The 27,629-nt window shown below is 42.1% G+C and overlaps 1 protein-coding gene across 5 annotated transcripts in view; it reads right to left on the reverse strand.

The window, feature by feature from the left end:
• Positions 1–27,629, reverse strand: part of samd4a (sterile alpha motif domain containing 4A) — a 104,261-nt gene that overhangs the window by 9,983 nt on the left and 66,649 nt on the right. For all 5 annotated transcript variants that reach the window (XR_007382315.1, XR_007382314.1, XM_048974937.1 and 2 more), the window contains 6 exons: positions 20,283–20,514; positions 16,974–17,059; positions 12,960–13,078; positions 12,572–12,776; positions 4,002–4,125; positions 989–1,072 (listed from right to left, as the gene is read on the reverse strand). Coding sequence is in view for 3 of the 5 variants with exons in the window: in XM_048974937.1 (XP_048830894.1) it covers positions 989–1,072; positions 4,002–4,125; positions 12,572–12,776; positions 12,960–13,078; positions 16,974–17,059; positions 20,283–20,514 (850 nt within the window). In the remaining 2 variants the exon portion in view is untranslated. The remainder of the gene's footprint in view (positions 1–988; positions 1,073–4,001; positions 4,126–12,571; positions 12,777–12,959; positions 13,079–16,973; positions 17,060–20,282; positions 20,515–27,629) is intronic.

Below are 27,629 nucleotides of genomic sequence, written 5' to 3' on the forward strand. Positions count from 1 at the left end.
ACTGTTGAGGCACTTGGCAGTGTTAAGTTCCTAGGAGTGCACATGGCAGGCAACCTCTCTTGGACCCTGCACGCTATCTTCATTAGTAAAAAAAAGCCCAGGAGTGTCTCCATTTCCATTCCAGCCTCTTTCCTCCCATCTTCATCACATTTTACATATACAACAAACAAACAAATTAATTTTTGTATAGCGCATTATCACATTATATTGTCTCAAAGCGCTTTACAGCATCTCCACCCAAACCCCCAGTGAGTAAGTCATAGGCGTCATTGGCAAAGAAAAACTCCCTAGAAGAAAGAAACCTTGGGAGGGACCAGACACAAAGGGGAAGCCCAACCTCCCGGGGCCAGCAGGGAGAGTCAAATAGGAGAGATAGCTAAGTAGGTATATCACTGCCTGGTTCAGGAACTGCGGCGTGGCTAACCGCAAGGTTCTAGAGCATCTGAACCCTCACTGCCAGACACTGCAACACGTTCTTCCCCCAGGCAGTCAAGTTCCTCAAGGGCTAACATTGCCCCAGCTAGTCAATCCCACAAACCCCTCACTGACTCACCCACTCCAAGTACCCTCTAATGATGCTATTTGTTACATTTCCACATTCCTCTATTTGACTTATACTACACATTTGCACTACACTGCATACATGCACAAAATAATGCATAGGTTTGTACATTTTTTGTATTTTATTGTGTTATGGATATAATTTATTGTATTGTATTCATGTGTAGCACCATCTGGGGGGGCAAGAAAAATGGCATTTTAATGTGCTGTGTACATTTACGTAGATGTATTATCATGAAAGAACTCGAGGTTTTTGATGTGAATAGTAAAAAAGAATTTCACAGTCTCACAGGCAAAAACACATTCAAATGATAAAATAATCAAACCAATAGTTCTTATTGCAGTGAACAGCAAGTCAAGTGGCACAACTGCTGTGAGGAGTTTGAATAAAAACAACTATATAGTGACACATGACAAATGACCTTACCTCCCAAAGCGTGCTCTGTCATACTCAGGCAAAGAGACTCAAGGCGGTTGTTGATGTCTGGTTCTGTCACTGACACCTGGAGATCTACAAATTCAACAGATATTTTAACCATAAAGATTGTTGGAAAGTGGAGCTATCCAAACTGTTGTTCTTAAACTTTTCTTTAATTAAGTCACAAAGTTCTCATAAGTCCTGCATTGTTTTTGCTTTGTGTTTAGGGTCATTGCACTTTTGACCCAATCTGAGGTCCAGAGTGCTTTGGAGCAGGTTTTCATTAAGGATATCTCTGTACTTTGCTTCATTTAACTTTCCCTCAACTCTGACTTGTCTCCTAGTCCCTGCTGATAAGAAAACTACCATCAGGATGGTATTGCGCAGGTGATGAGTGATACATGACTTCCATCAGACATGACATTTACAATTGAGGTCAAACATTTTAATTCTGGTTTCATCAGACCAGAATCTTGTTTGTCACAGTCTCAGAGTCCTTTAGCTGGCATTTTGCAATCCCCAAGTAAGCTTTCATGAGTCTTTTGCTGAGGCTTTTATTGTGTCCAGATTGGTGGAATGTTGCCTTTTTCATGATGCACTGAGATAATTGCAAATTTGCAGGATTCAGAGAGGAGAAAAGCTTATGTCTCTTGTAAGTGAAGTAGACTAAAATGCAGTAATTAATTATGCTTAATGTACCTAAAGAAACATGCAGAATTTTGTGCAGTGTTCATTACACTTGTGTATACATTAGGGATGCTTTTATAATATTGTAGTGCAACCTCTGTTGCTCTCAGAACAGCTTTACTTTGTGATAAAAGTGCTGCATAGGTCTTTGTGTCCAAGCCCCCACAGTTGGCTGGTATCGGATGAACAGCTTGTTTCTCTCTTACCCCTCATATGTCCTATTGCATTGATACTATTCAGGCTGCTGTCTTAAACTGAATACATGGTCATAACTGTGAAAAAAATCATTTCTCTATGAGAGCACTGGTACCATCAAGAGAGGCTTGAAAAAGCTAGCGTGTTGCAAATTCATTTAAAGGCAATTACATATACAATGTGTCTTAGATTTCTCAAGTTTTAAAAATACTTAGACAACACAGACTACGCTTTAAAAATCAAGCAGGAAGAGCTGCCTTAAGCACTCAGTAGCTGGACAGAATATCCAAGGTGCTAATTTTAGGTATAAGTTTCTGCCTCCAAGCATATGATTCATCCATCCATCCATCCATTTTCCAAACCGCTTATCCTACTGGGTCGCGGGGGGTCTGGAGCCTATCCCGGAAGCAATGGGCACGAGGCAGGGAACAACCCAGGATGGGGGGCCAGCCCATCGCAGGGCACACTCACACACCATTCACTCACACATGCACACCTACGGGCAATTTAGCAACTCCAATTAGCCTCAGAATGTTTTTGGACTGTGGGGGGAAACCGGAGTATCCGAAGGAAACCCCATGACTACATGGGGAAAACATGCAAACTCCGCACACATGTGACCCAGGCAGAGACTCGAACCCGGGTCCCAGAGGTGTGAGGCAACAGTGCTAACCACTGCAGCATATGATTCAATCAATCCATTAATTTGAGTAGCTTCTAACTTCGGGAGGGTATGGAGTAGGGTTGCATGATTAATCAATTTTGAATCACAATATTGATTCACACCCCATACGTGATCTCATTCTAGGCTATATTCATACTCCAACTGTATGCAATATCATTCTTACATGGCACCGATTCTGCTTTGTGGAAAACGCCATCTTTTCTCCTTAAGCTATATCAACAAATTGAAGATCTACACTACACTGAGAGACATGAAGAGAATGTAGAAAAACAGGCAACATTGTAAAAAGCAGATGTTTAGCATTTCCTACATTTGGAGAGGACTTGTTTGTTAAAAATTAGGAGTATAAGCTTTCTATTCACAAAGTTGATGTAACAGTTCCATTTCAGAAATGATAAAACTGACCAAAACGATAACTGATAACTGGATTGGTTGCCAGCAGTCAAAGTTACTGATGCAAATTAACAGAATGGCATATAATTTCTTAAGGCTGTTTCACAAGAAGCTGTTATTTATGAAAAAAACAAACATTCTGAAATAAGCAGAATTTTTCTATGAAGGCTTAAATTGTTGTGATCCATTGTTTTTTTTTTTTGCAGAGCTCGATTTCCACAATCCCTGAATGTATTAAAAAACAAAGCATCAGTAGGATGTCAGTTTTTACATGTGTGACCAGTTTTTTTGAACAGGAATAAAACATTTAATTTAACAACGCTAGCCTTATTCATTTAATTTGTTTAACAACGCTAGTCTTATTCAATGAGATGGGGCATTTTAAGTTATTTCCAGCTGTTCTGGTTGCTTGTGTTTATGTTGTTTATCTTTCTATATTTTTTAAAGATTTTTTTGACATGCCTCCTGGATTATATTAAAATGTAGCTATTATTTTTATTTTTGATTGATATATAGTGCTCAACTTACTTTTGCAGAGTACTAAATTCTGTAATACAGGTATATGTCTGTTGACACTGAAATAAAATTCACACTACTGTAGAATGGAGAAAAAAAAACTATGATGCAGGGAATATCAAAATAAGCCAACTTCTGGGCAACCAATTGTATTTCATGCATGGTGTTGCTTAGTACAAATGTTAATTAATCAGGTCTGTTTTTGCCAATCCCATCTTGGTCCCAGACACAGATATATACATAGGTGAGAAAAAAAATATACAGGTGAAAGAACATGCCGTAATTGGGATTAAGGGCCTTGCTCAGGGGTCCAACAGTAGCATCAGTCTCCTGGCCATGGTATTCCTCTACGAGATTCCATTATGGAATTCCTCTACAAGATTCCACTATGAGACTCCTCTTTAATACTCATCTCTAACATTTTTTCAGATTGTGTCTGGTGCACCTGTATATTTTTTTAAATTGATAATAAGTGTTAACCATTTTTTTAAAATGTAAAAAGGTTTTAAAACACAATCCTTTATATGAAAAAAGTATGAGGCTTACCACTCTGCTGAAATGTAAGCAGTGTGTGTGGCGTGTGGACAGGTAGGGAGCGGGTTCTCTGCACCGAACTGTGTGTCCGGCTGGGCATGCTGTTGCTTCCTCCAGGGTTGGCAAACCATAGACCCTATAAAAGAGGTACAAAGACAGTAACACTGTACCTTTGAAGAAAAAAAAAAATTCATTACATGCACTTACTTAACCTAACTGGTGAGTATGTTTTAGTATTAAAAGGCATTATGTAGTTGTACAGGAACAACACATCATTATTTCATTGTACATAATAAGAAAAAAAATGTAAAAAAGTAACTATGGTCAAATTTAGATTCCAAAAATGGTCAGATCAAAGATGTTTACGTGGGTGGCTGTTTTATTTCTATTTATTGTTCTTATTTCGGTCGGCGTGAGTGCTTGTCTGTCCTGTCTGCTAATTAACAGCGCGATTGTTACGGACAGTGAGCAGCATTTTCTGTTCGCGTTTAACTCCGTAACAAACACCGGCGGGGCGATAACAGCTAATAATACCTAGCGTCGGTAACGGTAACCAGCGCCGGAAAAGGACAGTTGCTCCTGAGCTTTGCTCGGTCGCCAGTCGCGGCCGGGAGGACATTTTCCACTTTTTTCCCCGCTCCGGCAGTAGCCTGCTGTGAGGGGGTTTTTGTGGTTTTTCGACCTCCCAAGAGCAACTTCGGTTTCGCTTTGTTTTTAGTTCATACTTGGTTCAGGCAGAAGTTCTTTTGGTAAGTAGTAGTAAATTTATCAGATTTAAAATTTTAAATAAAAATAATAAAGTTCCGTTTCAACACAAGTAACTTATTTTAGTGTACTCGGCACTTTATTGCATTTAACGTTACGCTAATTAATCTTTAAAGTTAAATACACCATATAAATGTACTGGGCTGGGAGTACGGGGTCATAGTGAGTTAGTTAATTATGGGGCCGGCTCAGTGTTGCGTTTGCAACATGTTTGCCCTTCTGGACGTTAGTGTCCAGTCGGACTTCATCTGCAAGCGATGTAAGCTAGTGGACTCGCTCATGGTCAAGGTTTGCGGCCTTGAGGAGCAACTGGCTCTCATCCAATGCAACAGTGAGTTAGAGGAGCAAGTTAATACGCCTTTTAGGGAGAAGGTGTGTACGCCACTAGCGGGGAGGAGGGAGAATGAAGAGCAGAGAGGTCGAGAGAGCTGGGTGACCGTAGGTCGTAGACGCAGGAAAGGGCGTACACACGTTATAGAGGCGGCATCACCTGAGGTGACTGTGTCGAACAGGTTTCAGGTTCTTCCAGCTTTAGAGCCGGAAGGGACTGGGGAGGCAGGTGGGCCCTTGGGCACTGAGGAGCCCCCTCCCCCCAGGAAGAGGGAGGTTGTGGTAGTGGGGGATTCCATTATTAGGGGAGTAGACAGTTATGTGTGCACGCGTGATAGAGGGTCCCGTACGGTGTCTTGCCTGCCTGGTTCCCAGGTAGGAGACCTTCCAGATCGTGTGGATAAGCTTTTGGCCCCAGCTGGGGTGGATCCAGTTGTCGTGGTGCATGTTGGCACCAACGACATAGGCAAGGGTAGAAGGGCTGTTCTGCAGGATAAATTTATAGAAGTTGCCAATAAGCTTAGAAGCAGAACGTCCACGGTGGTATTCTCTGAAATACTCCCCGTGCCACGTGCAAGTCAGGCTAAGTTAGCTGAGATAAGGAGATTAAATGCGTGGCTAAAAGGATGGTGTAGGGTAGGAAAGAGGGGTTTAGGTTTATGGGGCATTGGAGGACCTTCTGGAACAGGTGGGACCTGTACAAGCCGGATGAGTTGCACCTGAACCGGAGGGGAACCAGTGTATTGGGGAGGCGTATGTGTAGAGTAGTTGAGGAATGTTTAAATTAGGGACTGGGGGGGCAGGGAGGTTAGTTAAGTATGTAAGTGGGGGGAAACGGAAAGCCCCAAATAATCATATTATAAGTGGGCACTGTAATAGGCCTACCCTTTGTTGTCTGTATTTAAACGCTAGGAGTATTAGGAATAAAATTCATGATTTAGAGGCTTTTATCTCATCGGACTCTTATGATATTATAGGAATAACTGAAACGTGGTTGAGAGAAAAGGATGGACAAGAATATAATATGGATGGTTACACGTTGTTCCGTAAGGATCGTATAGGTAAAAAGGGAGGTGGTGTTGCAGTATATGTAAAGGAAAATTTGCAGGCAAGGGAACTTACTGATATAAATAAAACTACGGAAGCAATATGGGTAAAATTAGACGCTAAAACTCAAATAGCCTAATTGTCTGTGTTTGTTACAGAACACCTAATGTAGCTGCTGAGGAAAGCAGATTGTTATACAGTGATATTAGGATGATGAGCAATAAAAATGATGTGGTAGTTATGGGAGATTTTAATCTACCAGGAATGCAGTGGGACATTGTCACTGGCTCTTCAGAAAATGAACTGGAGATGGTGGAATTAGTACAGGATTGTTTTTTTACTCAGTTTTTTAACACCCCTACCAGGGGAGATGCCATTCTTGATCTTGTTCTCTCTAATAACCAGGACAGGATTGGTAAATTAGACGTTTTAGAACCGCTTGACAGTAGCGATCATAACATGGTCAAATTTGAGGTTAAGTGTTCGAAGAGCTAAGTCCAAATCAAAAATATATAATGTTAGGAAGGCTGACTTTAAGTGTATGAGACTGAAACTTTTAAAAGCACATTATTGCAAGTGCAGAGGACTTCATACCTGTTTCCAGCAAGAATTAATCTAGGAAATTGCAACCTAGGTGGTTTACTAGGGAAATAAAGTATAAAGTAAGGAGGAAAATGGCTTTGTTCCAGCAATGGAAAATAACTGATGATGACAGAATAAAGCAGGAATATCTAAGTCTACAGGCTGAGTTAAAAAATGACATTAGACGAGCTAAAAGAAATGTCGAAAGGATGATTGCATTGAAAGCTACGGATGACGTTAAAAGTTTCTTCCAGTATTTTAAGTCTAAAAGAGCTCTAAAACCTGGAATTACTAATCTGCAGGATAGTAAGGGTCTTATAATAGTAAACGACATTGATATAGTAAACGAGTTCAATGATAGTTTTGCACGGGTATTCACTGTTGAGGACATTAGTAACTTACCAGTTCTTATTACTGATCCAGCATCGTCTATAACTAATATATATATAACTGAAGCTGATGTTTTGCAAAGCCTAGCTAAGCTCAAAATAAATAAATCACAGGGCCCTGATGGCATCTTACCTATAGTGTTAAAAGAGATGAGGGATATTACTTGCCGACCGTTAACTTTACTGTTTCAAAAATTCTTATCTGAAGGTGTGGTACCTACTGATTGGAAGCATGCCAACATAACGCCCGTTTTCAAAAAAGGGGATAGAAGTAATTTGTCAAACTATAGGCCAATCAGTCTAACTTGTATAACTGGTAAAGTTATGGAGGCTATAATCAAAGAGAAAATGGTAGATTACCTGGACTTCAATAACATTTTGCGGGATAGCCAGCATGGATTTATGAGAGGTAGATCCTGTTTAACGAATCTGTTGGAGTTTTTTGAGGAAGCTACTCAGGAAGTTGATGATAAGAAGGCCTATGATGTCATCTACTTAGATTTCCAAAAGGCTTTTGATGTTGTCCCCCACAAGAGGCTCCTACTTAAACTCAAAGTGACAGGTATTTTAGGTACCGTAGCGACCTGGATTGATAACTGGTTAACAGATAGGAAACAGCGAGTAGTTATAAGAGGCACAATGTCACAGTGGGCCTGCGTCCATAGTGGGGTACCGCAGGGTTCGATTTTAGGACCACTATTGTTTCTAATTTACATAAATGATATAGATACCAATATATACAGTAAACTGGTGAAATTTGCAGATGACACCAAGGTGGGTGGTGTAGCAGATACTGAATTAGCGGCTCAGCAGCTACAGCGAGATCTTGATTTAATTAGTGACTGGGCCGATACCTGGCAGATGAAATTTAACGTAGAAAAATGTAAGGTACTCCATGTAGGGAGCAGCAATATAGAGTACAGGTATTTTATGGGTCCCACTGAAATAAAGGTAGCTGATCATGAAAAAGACCTTGGTGTGTATGTTGATGCTTCCATGTCCCATTCTCGCCAGTGTGGGGAAGCAATAAAAAAGGCCAATAGGATGTTGGGGTATATCTCCAGGTGTGTGGAGTATAAGTCAAGGGAGGTAATGCTAAGATTATATAATTCCTTGGTGAGACCTCACCTAGAATATTGTGTGCAGGTTTGGTCACCATATCTTAAAAAGGACATTGTGGCCTTAGAAAAGGTGCAGCGTAGGGCCACAAAAATGAATCCTGGTCTTAGAGGAATGTCATACGAGGAACGGTTACTGGAGCTAAATCTGTTCAGTCTCAAGCAAAGGAGACTGAGGGGGGACATGATCCAGGTATATAAGATTCTAACAGGTTTGGATGCTGTTCAACCAAATAGTTACTTCAGCATTAGTTCAAATACATGAACTCGTGGCCATAGGTGGAAATTAGCGGGAGAACATTTCAAACTGGATTTAAGGAAGCACTTCTTTACACAGCGCGTAGTCAGAGTATGGAATAGTCTTCCTGATAATGTAGTGCAAGCTGAATCCTTGGGTTCCTTTAAATCAGAGCTAGATAAGATTTTAACAACTCTGAGCTATTAGTTAAGTTCTCCCCAAGCGAGCTTGATGGGCCGAATGGCCTCCTCTCGTTTGTATAGTTCTTATGTGCTTATGTGCAACTGGCATAATCAAGTGTAAGATAAATTTTTTAACACACGTTTGTGATAGGGTAAGTCACCTTCAGAGTGCCTCATACTCATTACTTTTTAACCAATCATTGTAATACAAAAATGCTCACTGGACAAAAGCAATAATAATCTATATCTGAATATTAAACGACTGGAACTAATGAGTACAGAAGCTAAACCAAAACAGATTTGTTTACAAAAATTGAATTTAAGTCCACTTAAATAAATGCGGTTCTCTATGTAGGACATAAAGTTCATCATCTTGATTTAATATTATGAGTTATACAGTATTAATCTTCAAATCTATATTACAGTATAATTTGAGGCTCATTTGAGGCTAATTTGAGCCTGTGATTCATTATGCTTGGTAACCTGCATTCTTCACCAGAAATTTGTTACCCCATTTCTGACCTACTGACTTTCCCTTACATACACAATGTAGAGTGACTTGATATGAGAAGCCTGCAAAGCTTTTTATTACAGCTTTGCTCTACATTACATGTGGAACAGAAACACATCAAAAAAAGCCAGAACATCATCGTAACAGTAAAGTACACCTGCCAGCTGCCTATTGTTTCCTTTGTTGTGAGAGTTTTAATTGTCTTCATGTTCCCATTTGTGTTCTGTTGACCTAAAAATCAAATCACATCAACCTTTTCAGAATCTTAGGATTTTTTTCTCACAGTCTTGTTGAATGACTAACTGGAGTTGTATGACTTCGTCAACCAATCTATCAATTCCTCACTAGGTCTGGCACTTTCAATCTGAATAAGTACGGAAGGCCACCCCTTCTGAGTCCGCAACAATAATATTTGCAGGGGGATCAATTGAACACTTTTAAAATAAGGGGCAAAACGCATCCTGTATTCCATCAGAATGGGAGACAGCATTTTACTTTTACAATTCAGCACAATCTTGTAATATACAGAATAGGTGGCCATTCTTATCTAAACATTTCCAAAAAGACTTGCACAACTGCACTGACGTTCTTTTGTACAATTAAAAAAACAAAAAATACAATTTTTCTCATTTATAGTGTACACAGGATTAACTACAACCAACAACAACAGTATTTACAATCTATTTATAATTTTTATTTAATGCCTTGATGCCTTGTTGACAGACCTACAAGGAATATTTTCATATTCTCATAATGTCATATGTGAAGCACTATGAGCTGCATTCCATGTATGAAAAGTGCTATATAAAGATGATGATGATGTTTGTTGTTTTATTATATAGGCCAACACATGAGTTTATTTTGCCTGATTGCTCATGATGAACTCATGTTTATTTTATTTTATTTCAGAAAATCTTATCTGCTGGTGTGGTACCTTCTAATTGGAAGCATGCTAATATATGATGCCCACATTCAAAAAAGGGGATAGAAGTAATCGATCAAACTACAGGCTAATTAATTTAAGCCTCTGGAGTCGACGGCATCGTCAGCAATCTTTGTCGTGTAATTCAATTCATAACTCGCTGAAATCGTATTGTAGAAATATGAAAAAAAAAACGCTGACTAAATCCATAATCTGTCTTCTTTTCAAAACGTCAATTGCCGGAAGTATTAAAGTTTTAATTAGGTTAAATCGGTTAAAATGTAAACCATGTCACCTTTCTTTGTTTTACTCGCATCGGGGGCGTGTAGTGCCACCCTCACCTGAAAATCGCCATTCGTATGTAAATACCTGCATTTCCACGTATTCAAATTGTATTTGCATGGTAATTTTATGAACAATGCAACAGTGAAATGCGATCCAGATACATCCCCATCAGCGCCATAAAAGGGGGGGGGGGGGGGGGGGATGAGGCCAGGTATGAATAGCTCATGCATACACATGAAAGTTGGTACATATTCAATGGAAGGAGCCCAGAAAGAGTGACATAAGTTCAGTTTTTCTTATTTACTTATCCAACTACACCATTTAGTCATCTTCATGTAGCCAAGATTTTGGTGATCAGATATCTGGGATCAAAACAAACTTCCACCATTGCATACTATGTACTTTTATAATTCTGCAAGTGTTCCAAACTGCATTTTGCAATGTCTATACTTTGATGTCAAATTACAAATTTCACACAATAATGGCCCATAGTACTACGTGCTTTGGACCCTTAATAAATCGGACATATTTACAAAGTACACTAAGATTAAGATGGGTTTAATGCCAAAACAAATATATAAGAAATAATTTATTTGCCATGGATTAAGTTTATGATATTGAATGAAATGTGTGACCATGCCCCAGTCAGTGAAAGTGTATTCCCTACCCCTAGACCTCAGAGTATTAACTTGTATAACTGGAAAAGCAACGGAAGCTACAATCCAAGGGAAAATGGTAGAATACTTGGATTCAAATAACATTCTGAGGGATCGCCAAGTACATAGGAGAGGTAGATCCTGTTTAACTAATCTACTTGAGTTCTTTAAGGAAGCTACAAGAGAAATTGATTTAAAAAAAGCCTACGATGTGATATGATGTTGTCCCCCACAAATGGTTCCTGCTTAAGCTCAAAGCGGCAGGGATTTTAGGAACTGTAGCAGCTTGGAGTGAAAACTGGTTAATAGACAGGAAGCAGCGAGTGGTTATTAGAGGCACAATGTTATAGTGGACCTGCACTCATAGTGGGGTACCGCTGTGTTAAATTTTAGGAACACTGTTATTCCTAATTTATATTAATGATATTGACACCGACTGGTGTGTGAGTGTGCCCTGCGATGGGCTGGCCAGGTACAACTCCAGGTATGTGCAGTTTAAATCAAGGGAGGTAATGCTAAGATTATACAATTCCTTGGTAAGAGCTCAACTAGAATATTATGGGCAGGTTTGGTCACCTTACCTTAAAAAGGACATTGCTACCTTAGCAATTGTTCAATGTACAGTAGGGCTACAAGAATGATTCCTGGTCTTAGAGGAATGTCTTATGAAAAGAGGTTAGCTGGGCTGAATCTTTTCAGCCTCAAGCAAAGGAGACTAAGGGGGGATATCCAGGTATATTAGATTAACAGGTCTGGATGCTGTTTAGCCAAATAGTTATTTCAATATTAGCTGAAATATAAGAACTCATAGTTGGATATTCACGGGAGAACTTTTTAAACTGGATTTGAGAAAGCACTTCTTTATACAGCGTGTAGTTAGAGTATGGAATAGTATTCCTGTTAGTGTAGTGCAAACTAAAACCTTGGGTTCCTATAAATCAGAGCTATAAAAGATTTAAACAACTCTGAGCTATTAATTGAGTTCTCTCCAAGCAAGCTTGATGGGTTGAATGGCCTCCTCTTGTTTGTAAATTTCTTATGTTCTTATGTTCTGAGTGGTTAATGGATGTTAATCATCTTTGGGTTGAGAATGCAGGAGTGCGCAGATAATTGGAAAGGCTAGGAGAGGCACTGCTTCACTGGGGGGTAGGTAAAAACACATCATATTCCATAATGATTAAATCAAACACTAAATATAAGTGGGGTGGTGTTTTGCACAATATTTTGTCAGGCATTCTTTGAACCGCCATACTATTATGGTGTGGTTTCAAATGTTTTTTTGTGATGATACATTGGACATTAAAAAGATATTTCATATGATACATACTTTTTTCTTTTTTATGAGACACTGCTTTACCCATTGTCTTAAGGATACCTCCATTGTCATATTTTCAGGAATAGCTAACTAGAGATGCAAGTATCATTGAAACAAAATCTAGATTATTAGCTGTTCCACTGAGCAGGGCTACAGGAGCTTCTATGATATTCTTAAAGCCACCTATATATTCACTAGAAAAGAAGTGTGATCCTACATTTGATCATGGCAGAGAGACACACCTGCCTGCCTTGTTTCAGGCTGTTTGGGGTGCTGCTGGCAGCATGTGGAGTTGGTCCCAAAATGCCCGAGGAGCCCAACAGCCCCAATCTTGCTCCAGGCAGACTCCGTGATGGCAAGTGGAACTGGCGCAAGCTTCTCCGTGCTGACAAGCCTCCCCCAACACAACCGGCAGTTGGGAGGGAGCTGGACTGGCCAAAAGCACGACTAGCGGATGCAAAAAGACAATGCTGATAGACATTATCAGGACACTGTCATGGCAACCATGACCTGGAGACTGTTTTTAAAAACAAGTTTTTAAGCAATGATGAATGAAGCTGGATCTCTGTCTTATTTAATATTTATTAAGGTGTTTATATATGGTTTGGAGTTTTGGTTTGATGGGGCTACCTTCTCTGCTGCCGATATCCTGCTATGTCCAAGAGAGTTTTCCTTGGAAAGGAACGGAATAACTTCTGCACCTGTTGCTTCCAGGACAAGAGTCTCTTTTTCAGTGTCTCTGAAAAAGCCTGGAAAATAAGTGCCAGCCAAAAGGTGAGAGATGTCTGAGGCTTTCCATTCAAGATTTTATAAAGAGTAAAGCCACTCCATTGCATTTTTCCCCAAGAAAATCAAATCTGACTGAAAAGCTCTAAAATAAATACTACCTAACCAGCCACCAGCCTGTCATTGTTATCACTGTCAACTTTGGGATTGCACAGGGTGGAAATGTGGTTCAGCATACAGCTAACAAGAATGGCAGTGTTTAACATAACTGACTCACACATCACGGCTAATTAATTAAGATTACCTGCATTTTTTTTCTGCAATTCAATCATAATCCTCAATGGATATTGTTTTTACAAGTTTCTAGGTCACTGGGGAAATGAGTTATGTGTAGCAATGAATGAGGGTTCAGATGCTGTTTTTCCACAGAAGGGAAGAAAATTAAGCTATTTCATGTGCTTATATTTAGGAATAAATTGAAATTATCTCCGACAGTATGAGTCAATTTAAAATAGATTTCCATAAGGAAGGAGGAATTTAAGTTATACATTGACTCATCCATGTTATACATGTATTCATCCATGGCGCAGCCACGTCCGGACGCTTTCCTGACCGCTCTGTGCAGACTGTGCACTTTTTTAGTTTTCTATTTAGTTTTCATTTTGTTTTATACCCAAACTTCGCTGGGTTTAGTTATTTTCAATAGTACGACACTACTGTACATTAGAAATCAGGCTACAAACTACATTTGAAACACTTTTAAGCCCAACCCGTTATAGCCGTCGAAGATACTACGCGGCTCGGACGACAACAACAATGGATGTAATGCTTGCCTACGGTGTAGAACAAACAAATTCCCGGGGACACGCAGGAGTGTCTGAAACAGACTGAGACGGCAAGCACATCGCACCCCACTGCCTAATATCCTGCTGGCTAACGTGCAGTCACTGGAGAAGCTGGACGACCTGAGAACCAGAGTTACTTTCCAGCACAACATGAGGAATTGTAACATTCTGTGCTTCATTGAGACATGGCTGACATGCCCAATGAGAGAAGTAAACACACTGGATCACTGTTACACATCGTACAAGCAGGGCTACAAAGCCATCTCACATCCAGCATTTGGGAAGTCACACCACAATGCCATCTTCCTCATGCCGGAATATAAACAACGCTTTCGACGTGAAGCTCCGGTCAAGAGGGAGGTGCAACGCTGGTCAGCCCAATCAGAAGCCACGCTGCATGAAGCGCTCGGTGACATAGACTGGGACATGTTCCGAGCCTGCGCAGACGACATTAACGAGTTTGCGAATGTAACAGTGAGCTTCGTTAGCATGCTTGCTAATGAAGTCATCCAAAAGGTGAGCGTCACACTCTTCCCCAATCACAAACCGTGGGTTGACAGATCGATCCACGCTGAAGTGAATGCCCGGACTGCTGCTTATAATGCTGGTCTCACTATCAGCAATATGAGCGCCTACAAAGCGGCTTCGTATGACATTTGGTGCGCAGTGAGTAGTGCGAAACGCCAGTACCGGGAGCATGTGGAGTCTCACTTCCACCGGGGCAACTCACACAGCATGTGGCACGGACTGTGCACAATAACGGACTACAAGGTCAAAGACAAAAGGTAAGGCAAAGCAAACAGGTCCTGGGAGAGGAACCAGACGAAGTGTGGATCATTAGACCCATTATGATGAAAAAAATAATGGATCCATGATTTCCCTTGCCCGGACGTGGGTCACCGGGGCCCCCCACTGGAGCCAGGCCTGCAGGTGGGGCTCGATGGCGAGCGCCTGATGGGCAGGCCTGCACCCATGGGGCCTTGTCGGGTACAGCCTGAAGAATGCATGTGGGTCCCACCTCCAATGGGCTCACCACCTGTAGGAGGGGCCATAGGGGTCAGGTGCAGTGCGAGTTGGGCAGTAGCCAATGGCGGGGACTGATCCTCAGCTGCAGAAGCTAGCTCTAGGGACAGGAAATGTTACCTCGGGGAAGGAGCCTGAGCTGGTGCGCGAGGTTGTGAAGTTCTAACTAGATATAGTGGGGCTCACCTCGATGCATGGCTTGGGCTCTAGAACTAGTCTCCTCGAGGGAGGTTGGACACTCATCCATTCTGGAGTTGCTCATGGGGAGAGGCGCCGGGCGGGGGTGGGCATACTTATTGCCCCCTTGTAGTCCGTTACAAGGTCAAAGACATCGCGACGGTGAGTGCCAACTTTGCTTTTGCCAATGAGCTTGATGCGTTCTACACCATTCTGAAGTCAACTCGGCAGCGGGATCTACCTACAGCCTGACAATGGATGACGGCGATGTCATCAGCGATGAATGCGCCATCAGCATCGCAGAGCACGACATGCAAGCGGCACTGCCGTGGGTCAACATCAGAAAAGCTGCAGGTCCAGACAGCATCTCCGGATGCCTGCTGCGCTGCTGTGCTGACCAACTGTCAGGTGTGCTGACCACTATCTACAGTGAGTCCCTGGCACAGTCTATGGTCCCCCATGCTTCAAAAGGTCCACTATCATCCTCATTCCCAAGAACAGTAATGCCTCATGCCTGAATAACTACTGGCCAGTTGTTAAAGTGTTTGAGAAGCTCCTGAAGGACACCATATCCTCCTCCATCCCCAGCAACAGTTCGCCTACCGCTCCAACAGATCAACAAAGGTGATCTCTCACGTCCTGCACACGACCCTCAGCCATGTGGACAAGAAACTGGCCAACTATGTGCAATTGCTGTTTATTGATCACAGTTCAGTATTTAACACAATAGTGCCCAGCAGACTGTTCACTAAACTGAGGAGCTTAGGAGTAAATAACCGACTGCATCCTGATTCAGAACATTACTTCCTGGGTCAGGAATAGCTGTGTTCAGGATCACAAAGCCCTCCAGAGGGTGATTCATGCTGCAGAACGCTGCTGCAGGTCAGCCCTTCCATCTCTCCAGGACATTTACATCAAGAGATGTAGGAGCAGAGCCTTCAGAATCATCAAGGACACATCCCACCCCAACAAAAGCCTGTTTCAGCTTCTGAAATCAGGAAAGAGACTCAGAAACATCAAGGCCAGGACTGAGAGGCTTAGAAGGAGTTTCTACCCCCAGGCCATAACGCTTCTGAACCTGGACATGCTATTACACCTCACACCCTGATGTACATTGTGCTCTTGTACCCCTCACCATATCCGCACTGTTACACTAGTCACTTTTTTTTATGTCTGTGTTACCGTTAATTTTGAACATACTTCTGAACTTGCATTTTTAGCTTGCATTTTAGCTTTTTGCACTTTAACTTTAGCATAATTAGATTTTTAACTTGCACAGTCTACAAAAGAGCGGTTCAGGATGTATTTCACTATGTGTTGTACTTTGTATAACTATGTATGTGACAATAAAAGAATCTTGAATCTTGAACTTGCATTTGAATTTGTATGCATACTGTATTTGTAAGTTACAGATGGACAATGGGTCATTATATGGCTGGCAGCACCTGCCATTCTCCTGCATCTATTGCACTAAGCGATACACCTGTTAACATCCTACTATGTCTGCTTTCAAGTGACTCTTCATAAGTCAATATTGTTTATTATCGCCCTAAGAGCATAAATTCGATCAGACGTGACTCAATCAGGAATAACTCAATATAAGACTGCATACTAACACAGGGTTGCAGAGTTATTTTCTTCTGCTGGAGGATTACTGGAAGCATCACATTCAGCCATGAAGAGCCACATTATTTAAATATGGTATGGAGGTCAAAATGAGGGCTATGAACAGGTTACACAGGGCCAAAAATCATGCACTATTACAGACATTAACAGATTCCTATTAATTGAACAGGAAAAAATAGCTCAGTTTTTCTTAACAGTAAATGATGAAAAGTACAATACAGCACAGCAGTAACAGGGCCATGCTTACCTCATGGGTCAAACACTTGTCAATTAGTTGCAGATAGGAACTGATGTTCTCTTCATCTGGTCTGGAGACAAGTAGCTGTGTGCAAACTTGGGAACAAGAGAAGCATGACAAGTTTACTTTTGTTTACATATTTATGGTCATTTTCACTATGATCATGAAATTAATGTATCATAACACACAGGGCATCGAGTCCTGCCACATATGGGGATACATAGCTGAAGGTATGTCATATCTACTATCTATGTATCTCATTTTCTATGAGAAGATCCACCATGGTACACAAAATTAGAGTTAAATAATTTCTTCCTGGAGCCGACACCTTATCGTGGTGGAGGGGTTTGCGTGTTCCAGTGATTTACAGCATGCCCCTGGTAAGGCAAAGCAAACAGGTCCTGGGAGAGGAACCAGACGAAGTGTGGATCATTAGACCCATTATGATGAAAAAAATAATGGATCCATGATTTCCCTTGCCCGGACGTGGGTCACCGGGGCCCCCCACTGGAGCCAGGCCTGCAGGTGGGGCTCGATGGCGAGCGCCTGATGGGCAGGCCTGCACCCATGGGGCCTTGTCGGGTACAGCCTGAAGAATGCATGTGGGTCCCACCTCCAATGGGCTCACCACCTGTAGGAGGGGCCATAGGGGTCAGGTGCAGTGCGAGTTGGGCAGTAGCCAATGGCGGGGACTGATCCTCAGCTGCAGAAGCTAGCTCTAGGGACATGAAATGTTACCTCGAGGAAGGAGCCTGAGCTGGTGCGCGAGGTTGTGAAGTTCTAACTAGATATAGTGGGGCTCACCTCGATGCATGGCTTGGGCTCTAGAACTAGTCTCCTCGAGGGAGGTTGGACACTCATCCATTCTGGAGTTGCTCATGGGGAGAGGCGCCGGGCGGGGGTGGGCATACTTATTGCCCCCTGGCTGAGCGCCTGTACATTGGGGTTTACTGAGAGAGGGTAGCCTCCCTTCACCTTCGGGTGGGGGGACGGGTTCTGACTGTTGTTTGCGCTATTGCACCAAACGGCAGTTCAGAATACCCATCCTTCTTGGAGTCCTTGGAAGGGGTGTTGGAGAGCACTCCTCCTGGGGACTCTCTTGTTCTACTGGAGGACTTCAATGCTCACATGGGAAATGACAGTGAGACCTGGAGGGGCATGATTGGGAGGGACGGCCCCCCATATCTGAACCCGAGCGGTGTTTTGTTATTGGACTTCTGTGCTCGTCATGGATTGTCCATAATGAACACCATGTTCAAGTATAAGGGTGTCCATATGTGCACTTGGCACCAGCCGCATGTCTTGGACACTCGGGTGAGGAGAGGGGCGAAGCTGTCAACTGATCACTACCTGGTGATGGGTTGGTTCTGCTGCTGGGGGTGGAAGCTGGCCAGGCCTGGCAGGCCCAAGCATATAGTGAGGGTCTGCTGGGAACATCTGGTGGAATCTCCTGTCAGGAGGAGCTTCAATTCCCACCTTCGGCAGAGCTTCTCTCATGTCCCGGGGGAGGCGGGGGACATTGAGTCCGAATGGGCCTTGTTCCATGCCTCCACTGTGGAGGCGGTTGACCAGCGCAGTGGCCGTAAGGTGGTCGGTGGCTGTCACGGCAGCAATCCCGGAACCTGCTGGTGGACACCGGTGATGAGGGGTGCCGTCAAGCTGAAGAAGTCGTCCTATTGGGTCTTTTTGGCCTGTGGGACTCCAGAGGCAGCTGACAGGTACTGATGAGCTAAGCGGAATGTGGCTTCGGCGGTTGCTGAGGCAAAAACTCGGGTGTGGGAGGAGCTGGCGAAGCCATGGAAAACGACTTCCGGATGGCTTCGAGGAGATTCTGGTCCACCATTCGGCATCTCAGGTCGGGAAATTGGTGCAACATCAACACTGTTTATGGTGGGAATGGGGCCCTGCTGACCTCAACTTGTGACGTTTTGGGTAGGTGGAGAGAATACTTCAAAGACCTCCTCAATTCCACTGACACGCCTTCCAATGAGGAAGCAGAGTCTGGGGACATAGGGGTGGACTCGCCTATCTCGGGGGTGGAGGTCGCTGAGGTGGTCAAAAAGCTCCTTGGTGGCCGGGCCCCGGGGGTGGATGAGATCCGCCTGGAGTTCCTTAAGGCTCTGGGGCTGTCCTAGTTGATACGCATCTGCAGCATGGACATCGGGGGCAGTACCTCTGGACTGGCAGACAAGGGTGGTGGTCCCCTCTAAAAGAAAGAGGACTGGAGGGTGCGCTCCAACTATAGGGGGATCACACTCCTCGGCCTCTCTGGTAAGGTCTATCCGGGGGTTCTGGAGAGGAGGGTCCGCTGGATTGTCAAACCTTGGATTCAGGAGGAGCAGTGTGGTTTTCTCCATGGCCGTGGAACAGTGGACCAGCTCTATACTATCAGCAAGGTCTTGGAGGGTTCATGGGAGTTTCCCCAACCAGTCTACATGTGTTTTGTGGACTTGGAGAAGGCATTCAGCTATGTCCCTTGGGGAGTCCTGTGGGGAGTGCTCCGGGAGTATAGAGTGCCGGGCTTCCTTATAAAGGCTGTTCGGTTCCTGTATGTATGTATGTGTCAGAGCTTGGTCCGCATGGGCCATTTCCGGTGAGGGTTGGACTCCATCAGGGCTGCCCTTTGTCACCGATTCTGTTCATAGCTTTTATTGACAGAATTTCCAGGCGCAGCCAGGGAGTTGAGGGTGTCCGGTTTGGTGACTTCAGGATTAGGTCTCTGCTGTTTTCAGATGATGATGAAGTGGTCGGGGAGAGGGAAGTCTGGTTTTCCCTGCTGAGACTGCTGCCCCCGTGACCCGTCATTGGATAAGCGGAGGATAATGGATGGATGGATGGATGGATAATTTCTTTTATAGGTGACACTTCAAATGTTGCATTCTCTTATTCTCAACAATTTGACATTTTTATAACAATAATCCAGTATATGCAATGCATATTAACATGTCTATGTGTAATTTATATTGAAATATTAAGATGTGTTCTTAAACGGTGCATTTAAATTAGCTTGAATTCAATACAATTTTAATTCTACATCCTTAATTTCAAATTTGAATTGAAGTTCTACATCCTGGTTTTAACCACAATTCAAATTCATGAACTGAATTGGAATTTCAAGGCCGTTCTCATTTCAGTTCTGAATAGTGCACAATCCTGCTACACATAGCATTTAGCATGATTTTTATGAATAATTTCACTCCAGGTTTGTTTAGTATACGTGTGCTAATAATACTTTTCCATTTACTTGTTGACACAAGATCCATCATTCTACTCACACATTCTGACCTACATACCCCTATATCCACAAGAGTATTGTACCTTTGCCCATGACACGAGTAAACTGGGCAGGGATGTCATCTTCTGCATTGGCTGAGACACCTGATTGTGCTTCATTTCCACTTAAGTGTGAACTTGGGACATTTTCCTTTCCATCAGAACTGAGCAATGAGTGTTGTCCTGGCTCCAAGTTCCTGCAAGCCTTTATGGGTGTCAAGATCATCTGGTGAAGCTCCTGTAAAGGGGCACGTAGATTACCTCCTTCCAAAACATCCTAGCAAAACAGTGAGGGAAAAAAATAAAGTTAGATACTAATTCTTATGCAATAAATGCAAGTACTTAGACATTTTAGACGTCCACACCAACCAAAGAATGCAAATAAGCTCCCAGTTACATTCTGCTTTTTTGCTTTACCCCATTTCATGCATGACCTAATATTAAATCACTGTGAATTAATCTTTAGTAGGACAGGACACATACTTTTTGTGTGGCCAACCAAATTAGCTAATATTATGAATTCATCAGCACTGTTGGAAAACCTGGCAATAAAGTATAGACGGTGACTCACATTTATAATATGAAAAGGGGTTCTCTCATTCGGGGACATGTGGATGACCTTTTATTGCTGTTAGCCTGGGATTATTAGTAAGTGTTATGGTTCACTAACTCTTACGCCAAAGAAAATAAGTGAGGGAAAGACCCAACCCAAAAAAATGTAGCAAAAAGAGTGAAAAACAAAGGGCATCCTTGTCCAGCCATTCAATAGGGTTGAGCACTAGCACAACCAATGAACGGTGAAAACCAAATATACAATATGAAAGCAAGCAAAATCTAGAAAGGGCTAGGCAGCTCAGAGCCCATAATCATAGCAAAAGTGATGCATTATATAAGAAGAGGTGTTAGTGATCAACTGAGAATGGAAATACTGTACAATATCTCAGAAAAAAATCTGTCAGACAGAGCAATTAATATGTGAATTCATTGTTTGTAAGATGTATTTTGTTACATATCACAATGAACTTTAAGTCTTTAATTTCAAGAGGTTCTGCCATTTGAATTTAACTGACAATCACATCAGTCAGCATTTCAAATACTAGCAGCTGAACTGCCAACATATAAAATTCAAGATTACTGCTACAGTGAAATACAGGATGTATATAGAGCTCATCCCTGTGAACCACTGGAGGAATACATACAATAAATAGTGCAGTTATTACCCACATACAAGCAAAAATATAAATTACTCAACCCAACAATGAAACCAGTTAGTAAATTAATCACTAATGAACTCTAAAGCTTACCTGATTAAACAGACTGGGACATTCATCAAAGGTGCATACAATCTTATTTATTACAAGACCTTTATTTATTACAACGTACCACCTCCAGTTTCTGTGAATTGATCTGCATTCCTGCCAGAAGTTCAAGAACCCACCAAGAAGTTGGAGTAATCAATTCCTTTTTCCTTTCACAAAGTAAAAATGTTGCAAACGTGGTCACAATTCTAAAATCTAAAACCCTAAATTGTTGTGCATTCACCAGGATTGACACGACAAGATGAGATAAGATTCTTACCTTGACAATCCTTGTGAATTCAAACTAATTTAGGATTTTACTGAAAATGAATGAGAACACACTATTTCAACTAATAAGTGTAAATTTATTCAGGAGGGCTAAATAATCTTTTAAGAGGGCTGAACTCCCTATTTGTCATGCCCGGCTCGTCCGCTCCTCATGTGTGCCACGCCCCCTGATTACCCACGTGTGCTTTCCCGATCGTACCTAGCGGTGTCTAGTTACTTTGATCAGTCCTGTGTATTTAAGTCCTGGTCTTGCTTGTCTCCCCTGTCCGTCATTGTGGTTTGGTGATGGTTAATGTGGTGTTCCTGACGTTACCTGTTCCTAACCCTTGTGCCGGAATAAACCCGAGTTTTGCCTTGCTTTCGGCTTCCTGCCTGTTCCATCCACGCCTACCCGCACGCTCGCCGCTCCGCTTGACAGTGAGCGTGACACTATTGGTCTATTATCTGGGGGCACACACAATAAAGACCTATATTCAAAATGCAGCAGCTCATATTATTAGTAAGAAAGTAAAATGTATTTTTATAGCACTTATAAAATTAAATAGATAAGGTAAATCAAATAGATAACCTGGGGCATTACCATGAAAAAAATTAAAATCTTAAACTGAATTCTATATGATATTTGGTGCAAGTGCAAAGATTTCAAAAGGGGAGTCACATGGGACCATTTACTAGATTTAGTAAGCAGAGTGCTTAAGCATTCTAAACTGAATTTAAGCAGTGTAAAGATGCCTATGTGAAAGTTATTCACAGTATGCCAAATGCAGATCCCACTGTTTTGATTGCATAAAAAACTCTTTTTAACTCAGATTTTATGCAAATAGTGGTGTGTCCTTTAAGCTATTAAGGTTTCCTAAAATTAGATGATAAAAAAAAATGAAATACGTTACCTTGCTTAGAGTGTCACCATATATTGCAATACATTGAATCGTAACCCTTAAATCATGATAATTATCGTATTGCCACATTCTTGCCAATAAACATCCCTAATACCCACGGTACAGTAATATTTATTTGCCCCTTTACTATGGAATTCTGTACAAAACATCCCCTGACATTCCTTGCAGTGTTACCATTTATTATTGCTATTTTTTATTGCTGCTGTCTAAATGTCTTTTTACGGTGTAAATGCATATATTCAGCTTGTGTAAATCTGAAATTTCCTTCAGGATTAAAGAAGTATCTATCACCCTTCTCTAACATCTTTGCATGGGTTTTACGAGGGAGAATGATGACTAAGGCATATTCTCTGTTCCCCTGCATTAATTACAGGCAACACCAACTCCAGCTTAACAGTCAAAAGAAACTTTACTCCATCATGTATAAAACAGAAGAGACACATTAGCCACACCACCCCAACATTTTCCAGTGCGTGTATTACCATGGAGACCTTCACAACAGTGTCAATTTTTACTGCCGGTTTATCCGGAACTTCAGCCAGGTAGCAGCTCCCCTCACCTCTCTGACCCGGGGCTCGCCAACCCGTCTATCCTAGTCGGTGGAGGCTGCCGCTGCACTGTCGCTAAACTCAAGAGAGCTTTCTGCACAGCCCCCGTGCTGGCTCAACCCCGTCCAGATCTCCCCTTCGAAGTGGAGGTCGATGTATCGGAGGCTGGGGTCGGAGCGGTGCTCATCCAACGCGATCCTCAGACCGGTAGAAGACATCCCTGCGTCTACTTCTCTCGCAAACTTTCGGCCGCTGAGCACAACTACCAGGTAGGAGACTGGGCATCCCATCTGGTGTGGGCAGAATATTCTATCAACGCCCGGGTGAGTACCCCCTTCCAGTGCATCCTAGGATACCAACCTCCTCTCTTACCGGGGACTCCCCAGAGGGACCAGTGCCTCAAGTGGAGGATTGGTACCAGAAGAGTCGTGGAGCCTGGCAACAACAATCCCTGCGGAACCAAGTGGAGAAGCAAAGAACACAAGCAGATCGACGACCAGGACCCACATACCGGGCAAGGCAGCTGGTCTGGCTCTCCTTAAAGAACGCATACCAGGGTGCCGTAAGCTTACCGCCCGGTACATCGGTCCGTTTCGCATCCTGCGCCGGGTGGGACCGGTCACCGTCAGACTCCAGTTACCCAAGGTGTATCGTATCTGTCCCACCTTTCATGTGTCGTTAATCAAGCCCGTTAAACGCAGCCCCTTACGTCCGGACACTGTCCCGATGGTGGAGGTGCAACAGGAGACTCCCGTCGACCGGGTCCGCTCCATCTTGGATTCCTGTCGTCGTCGGGGACAACTAGAGTCTCCTGGCTTCAGACCCCAGCTTACGACTGCCGACTATTCTTATTGCTACTCTCTGTCTGTGCTTTCGTTCCCGTGCTCCCATTAAAGCACGCTGTTGCACGCATACCTGGATCTTTGCTCTCTTTTGTCGGCCAGCACCACACATTATTGCACTATAGTTTTGTGAAACCAGATTAATGGAGCTAGAGATTTAAATAAAAAAACCATGATTTGGAAAGACCATGGTAAAGCAAAAACCATGGTTTATGACCAAGATTATACTAGGGTTTAACTGTACCATGAGTTACCCAAAAAACCATGAAAAACAGCAAACCATTGTAAACCATGGTTATTTAATCATGGTAAAACCATGTTTAATTTTCATAAGGGAATTTCTGTTAACATGAGTAACATGAGAAACACGAGCCTGAGCACTATACGGCGATCATGTAAAGGCATAAACTAGGAGGTGTAACTCAGAAAAATAACAGTACAGACAATATTTAAATGGCACAAACTATTGAGATCGGTTCCGAGGCAAATGGGGGACTAACTTAATGGCAGTGTCATGTACGTGACCAAGTAAATAAGCTACATCTCTGCACTGAAGCCACACAAAGGACAGTTTTAACGACACAAACCATTGCAATCGGTTTGGTCGAAATCAGATGCAAATGGGAGAGGGGGGCAACGTTACAAACATTAATATCTCAGAAACTAAAGCAGCACAAATGACAGTCTTAACGGCACAGACCAGCACAAAGGCAATCGGTGTAGTTGAAATCAGACACAAATAGCGGGCTAACTTCATGCATCACGTCACATGACCATGTAAACAAACATTAATATCTCAAAGTATAACCGCACAAATTTTAACAGCACAAATGTGGCACATACGATTGAGACCAGTTTGGTTGAAATCTGAAACATATGGGGGCCAACTTCACGCAAGTGTCAGGACGCATGCCCTGGATTGTTGTGGTTGCACGCTGATGACATCAACTATTCCCCTCCATCCGCTGTCGTAGCGTGATGACGTTACATCAGGCTTTGAGCCCAAAAAAAAAATTACAAAGTTTTGTGTGAGTCCATTTGTTCTGATGCAGCTTTGTCTGAAATCTGACAGATTTTTTTCCTGACACCTGATGCTTTTTGGTGTTAAGTCTGATGTCTGATGCCGTTCTGTCTGAGTCAGTTTGTTCTGATGCCATTTTGTCTGAATCCGTTTGTTCTAATGCCGTTTTGTCTAAATTTTGATGGTTTTTTTCCTGAGACCTGATGCTTTTTGATGTTAAGTCTGATGTCTGATGCCATTTTGTCTGAAGTCTGAAGATGGATTTTTTTTCCAGAGACCTGAGGATGTCCTAAAATGAACACCGCAATTTTAAGCATTTGCCACTTGCTTATCTTCACTTGGATAATTTTTAAATTGAACTGCAAATGCCTCAAAAATGCTTAAAACAAGATGTACAAATGAGGTGGAACAGTACATTATGTATGTTTCTTGTTGCCCAATTAAAAAAAAAAATTGGCATACATTATTTTCATTTGTATTTACTAGTTGAAAAAATATTAATAACATACAGTAAAAAGAGTTCTTGTATCAGAATCTTTGTTGGTGTTGTCAGTTGGATAGGAAATGAAAAAATGTGGATCGGCCCATCCCTAAAGAGAAGGCATATGCAAAATTGCACAAGTCAGTTAAACAATTTAGATGAATCTGTGTTTCTTGACACTGGACAATAACCCATGCAACACGAGGAGAGCATTGAAATGACATACACACCATGAAGGAGAGGGAACACTGCAGACATAAGACAAAAGTGTAATGGCACTTTTCCGCTCCCTGCTTACTAGCAAGGCCAAAAGAGTGACCAAACCAAGTTAGCTGCATCACCAACATTTTATTGGTCGAAATGCACAGAGAATCTAGTGCTCTGCTCATGGGTTATTTGAAAGAAAAAGGTTATATTCTATATATTATTCATTATTAGTAGTACTGCACTTGGGATGTATTGATGCATTCCCGATAACACAGAACTTTCCGTTCCATATCCAAACTCCTACCTAAAAAAACGAAAATAACTGAACAAAATAGATTTGTAATGCAAATTGACGCAAGTGAATGCTAGTTCCGCTAGCGTTTGACAGTTACATAATACATGGCAATTCTAACAGAACAGCTTAGCAAACAGAAAAAAATGCACATAATAAATCATGATGCACACTGTGTGAACAGTAAATAAGTGTCTTCAGTTTTACTTCACTATTGCTCTCCAAACCAGGGAGCACCTTTACTGAGCCAACCTTTCTATAGTGGAAAAGAGAAGCAAGGTGGGACCGTGTTTTTTTGTGGGTTGGCTCGGGTACAGGTTGGTTCCTGTATGCCAGTGGAAAAGCACGATTACTCACAGTACCACCATCTCCAAAATAAAACTAAGGAGCAAATTAAATGGTACATATCATTCTGTTTATTAGGGAATATAGGTCTACAAGTTTTGAGACAAAACTGGGTACGTTTGTCTATGTGAGGGAGGGCAAAAAAAGGCAGTTATGCTTAATATATATCTTCAGCAATTTTTTTGTCAATGAGACTGCTGACATCACAACTCGCATTATTTTCTCTGCCCACCACCCACCCATCCCGTACATACTCTGCTGTCAATTTGAGTCAGCTGGAGCCTGTGTCTCTGTCTCGGCAGAAATAGCTGGTAAATTGAAGCCCAAAACCTGCCCTGCTGATACTGTCCCCTTTAGCCTTATAAACCCAGTATCCTGGCTATTATAAACAGCTGAATCGCTGCAAGATTATTTTAACTTATTTTAAATATGCTGTAGTCCAGCCAATGATTAAAACCCAAACCTGGACCACCTTAGTTCTCCAAAACTATAGACCCATATTTATTCTGCCATTTTTTCTAAAATTCTGGAGAAAGCCGTTCTCCTTTTACTACAGATGTATTTTGGAGGATAATGCCATTAGTGAAGTAGTCTATAGTTTTAAAGCTCATCATTGCACAGAATCAGTTTTTTTGTTCTGAATTATCTTTTATTAATTGCTGACAGTGGTGATTCTGCCATTTTTCTGCTTTAATATCTTACTGACGCTTTTCATACGGCTTGATATGGGGCAATCACACCATATACAAGACAGGTGCAAACTCTAATCCTCACATTCCCCAAATGATGCAATACCACAACTGCACAAATGTGTCTTTTGCCAAATAAAAAATGAACCAAAAATTAACACTCTCATTCACAGTACATACGTACAATTAAGAAGAAGGGTATTTATAAGTTAAAGTATTTTAACTCTTGGTTCATTCACTTAGAGCATACCAATTCCTTGCCCACAAAGCAAGGAATATTGGCAAACGAGACAATGTTGCCTGATGGTTGAACTCACATTCTGAATTAAGTCTGGTTAATCGCTTTCCTTTTCAGACATGTGTGTGTGTGTGGGGCAGGGGGGGGATTATGTGTATATTTATGGTTATTATGTTTATATCACTATTACATTGTGGGGACCAAATGTTACCCACAATGTAATAAAAACCTGTTATTTTGACAC

This window comes from Brienomyrus brachyistius, chromosome 14 (genome assembly GCF_023856365.1).
Source record: "Brienomyrus brachyistius isolate T26 chromosome 14, BBRACH_0.4, whole genome shotgun sequence".
Taxonomy (NCBI): domain Eukaryota; kingdom Metazoa; phylum Chordata; class Actinopteri; order Osteoglossiformes; family Mormyridae; genus Brienomyrus; species Brienomyrus brachyistius.